Here is a 2,872-nt window from a genome sequence, read left to right as displayed (position 1 = left end):
AAATTAGCATTGATACATTTTTAGTCGTAACTTTTGCACATTTTATACTGATAAGATATTACTTATGATATATTCTGTATAGTGTCAGATAGGCATGTAAAATAGTATATAAATGATGTTACGGTTTAGGATGGAACTGTCTGGACATAATATATCGCCGCCGCCGCCACCAATTTTAGTAAAACCTTGCACGATTGGACGGGGATTGACAGATAATCGATCTAGCTGACTGAGAGAATATTTACCAGTACTACTGATAGTATACACAGCTAGCTAGCTAGGCTAGGCTAGGCTAGGCTGGGCAGTGGTACTTCTTGGAACAGCTAGCACGGCAGCTGCTTTTCTTTTGCATGGAGCAGGAGCCCTCGTCGCCTCCATCGCAAGCGGCAGCGCTGAACCTGTCGCTGGCCCTGGAGCCGACGGTGTGCGTCGACGGCAAGGAGGCGCCGCTGTTCCCTTGCCTCTTCTGCAACAAGAAGTTCATCAAGTCGCAGGCGCTGGGCGGGCACCAGAACGCCCACAAGAAGGAGCGCGCCGCCGGCTGGAACCCGTACGCCTACGGCCGCAACAACGCCGCCGGCGACGGTGCCAGCAGTGCCGCCGCTATGTCCATCCCGATGGCCTCGCACGGCTGCGCCGCTCTAGTTCCGCTTCCCCCTGCCGACGTCAAGATCGAGAGGCCGGACGGCTGCGAGCCGCCCTTCGCGGAGCATGTGCTGCTCCCGGGGGCGGCCGACCCATCCGCCGGGCGCAACGACACTGTGGGCATGCTCAAGCTCAACAGGAGATGGATCTCCCTCGCCTCTGTTCCGCCGGAGAGCGCCAACGCCAACACCACCGCGGCCTCCGGCGCCGGCGAGGAGCTAGACCTCGAGCTGCGACTCTAGATCGACGACGTCCTTCCTTGGGACAATAGCTCGACACGCATCTTGCAGGGTTATCATCAGTTTATCACTCTTCTTGGCTACATATATCTATCTCTATATCTTCGCCCCATTATCTCTCCGTTCTAGCCCCAATTAAGCTTGATATGTATCATTCTTATTTGCCTATTAGGGGATAATTTGCTTCTGAATGCATGCCTGTCTCTCAACTCGTCAACGTGAGTTCGTATGAATGACGCAAACTTGTTTCAAAAAAAAAATTATATGAATGAATGAGACGGTTATGCATTAGTTTATGACTAAATTGAACACGCATATTTTTTTGTTGCGAAGATATTTATATAAGACTAACCTAGTGAAAAACTATAGGAAAGACAATATTTAACAAAGTAAAAAAATAGTAACGTTGACCACGTATATATAAATATTCCTCTGTACCAAGTAATAGACTTAGGGTAAAAGAATTACATACAATAACAATAGTAGTTTAATTCTTACGGTCGACAACATACCTGAGAAGCCCTCAGCCCAAACAGTATGAAAAGGACAAATGAATAAGATCGTACTGTACGGGGCTGGCCGCTGCCATGCATGTATGCTCATAACACAAGGGTTAAATTATGCAGCAGTGATCAGTGGACTACATGTGACTGTGAGGAGAGCATGCATTCCGTATGGTTGAATACGACAAGAAATTTGCAAAGTGAAATTTAATTTGATGCTCGAATAAATTTACACTACCACTGAAACTCAATCGGTGACCGATGCCTATTAGGCTAAGTCTTACTAGCACCAGTAGTGATAAAGTAACATTATATAAAAAATAGATAAAAGAGATATAATTTAAGTAACAGATTATATACGATTCGTCATTTATAACATAGTGATAGATCACACTATATAAGTCATAAGTGATGGTAATCTTATGACACTTATGATTTAGTTCTGTTATAAGATTGGTCTACTACTGTACCCGCTCAGACTAACCAACATTGTGTGTGTATAGTAGATCAGTGATTTTTTTCGGTTTCTCTAGAGACTCTCTAATATTTTGTTGATTTGAAGTTTGAATTTGTGCTAGGTCTTTGAAGTTTTTCATCTCCCCTTTCCTCCTCTTTTAATCCCTATTTGATAGATTTGTTGAATTTTGAGTTGTTGGCTATTTTGTATCTTTATCTAAAATCTTAGTACAAGTGAGTTGTATTTATGTTAGATTTGGTACTAAGTTTGCGCAATCTACTACGAGATGCTATAAATCTAGTGTAATTGTATGGAATTTTTAATCACATACTTAACCATAAAATTAAGATAATTGTTAACGAAGAATGAATATTTTTACATTAATTATATATAACAGACATAAGCTAGATGTAGCTTAAGACCCGGACTTGTCAGGAGTACCTGAGTGAGGTGAAGCATTTCATTAGTGCTGCCTTGGGGGATATAAAAGATCGTGGTAAAACGGCAATATATTGTCCATGTCGTGACTGCAGGAATGATAAGAAGTTTGCGAAACCAGACAATATCTATGCATACTTGGTCATGCGTGGATTTAAAGAGAATTATACATGTTAGAACAAACATGGAGAGGAAGGTCTTAACGAGGGAGAGATGGATCAGGCCCTCCGTGCCAACAGTGTGATCAAGTAATTACATTCGGTGAAATAGATCATGATCTCAGGGACAAGGACATATTATGTTTCAATGATAATGATCTCTAGGATTTGTGAGAATGTGGAACAGATAGTGTGGCATATCGAGCGGCACAATGAGTATAACAATGGTGACTTGGCTAAATTCCAGGAATTTGTGCGGGATTTCAAGACGCTCCTTTATCACAAATGTAAGCAGAAGTACACGTGGATATTTGGGAACATAAAGCTTCTATAGCTGAAAGCAACCCATGGTTGGACTAACAAGAGTTTCAAAATATTGTTGGATCTGCTAAGGAACATGCTACCGAAGGAGAACTTGGTGCCTGAGGATGT

At 42.6% G+C, this 2,872-nt stretch overlaps 1 protein-coding gene across 1 annotated transcript; it reads left to right on the top strand.

Moving 5' to 3' along the window:
- The first annotated feature begins 350 nt into the window (after window positions 1-350).
- LOC133891231 (zinc finger protein 7-like) lies at window positions 351-887 on the top strand. The gene has a single exon (XM_062331942.1). It carries the CDS (start codon window positions 351-353, stop codon window positions 885-887), a length of 537 nt encoding a protein of 178 aa, XP_062187926.1.
- The last annotated feature ends 1,985 nt before the right edge of the window (window positions 888-2,872 follow it).

Source organism: Phragmites australis, chromosome 14 (assembly GCF_958298935.1).
Source record: "Phragmites australis chromosome 14, lpPhrAust1.1, whole genome shotgun sequence".
Lineage (NCBI taxonomy): Eukaryota > Viridiplantae > Streptophyta > Magnoliopsida > Poales > Poaceae > Phragmites > Phragmites australis.
The sequence above is the reverse complement of the archived record's forward strand: the minus strand, read 5'-3'. Positions and strand labels throughout refer to the sequence as shown.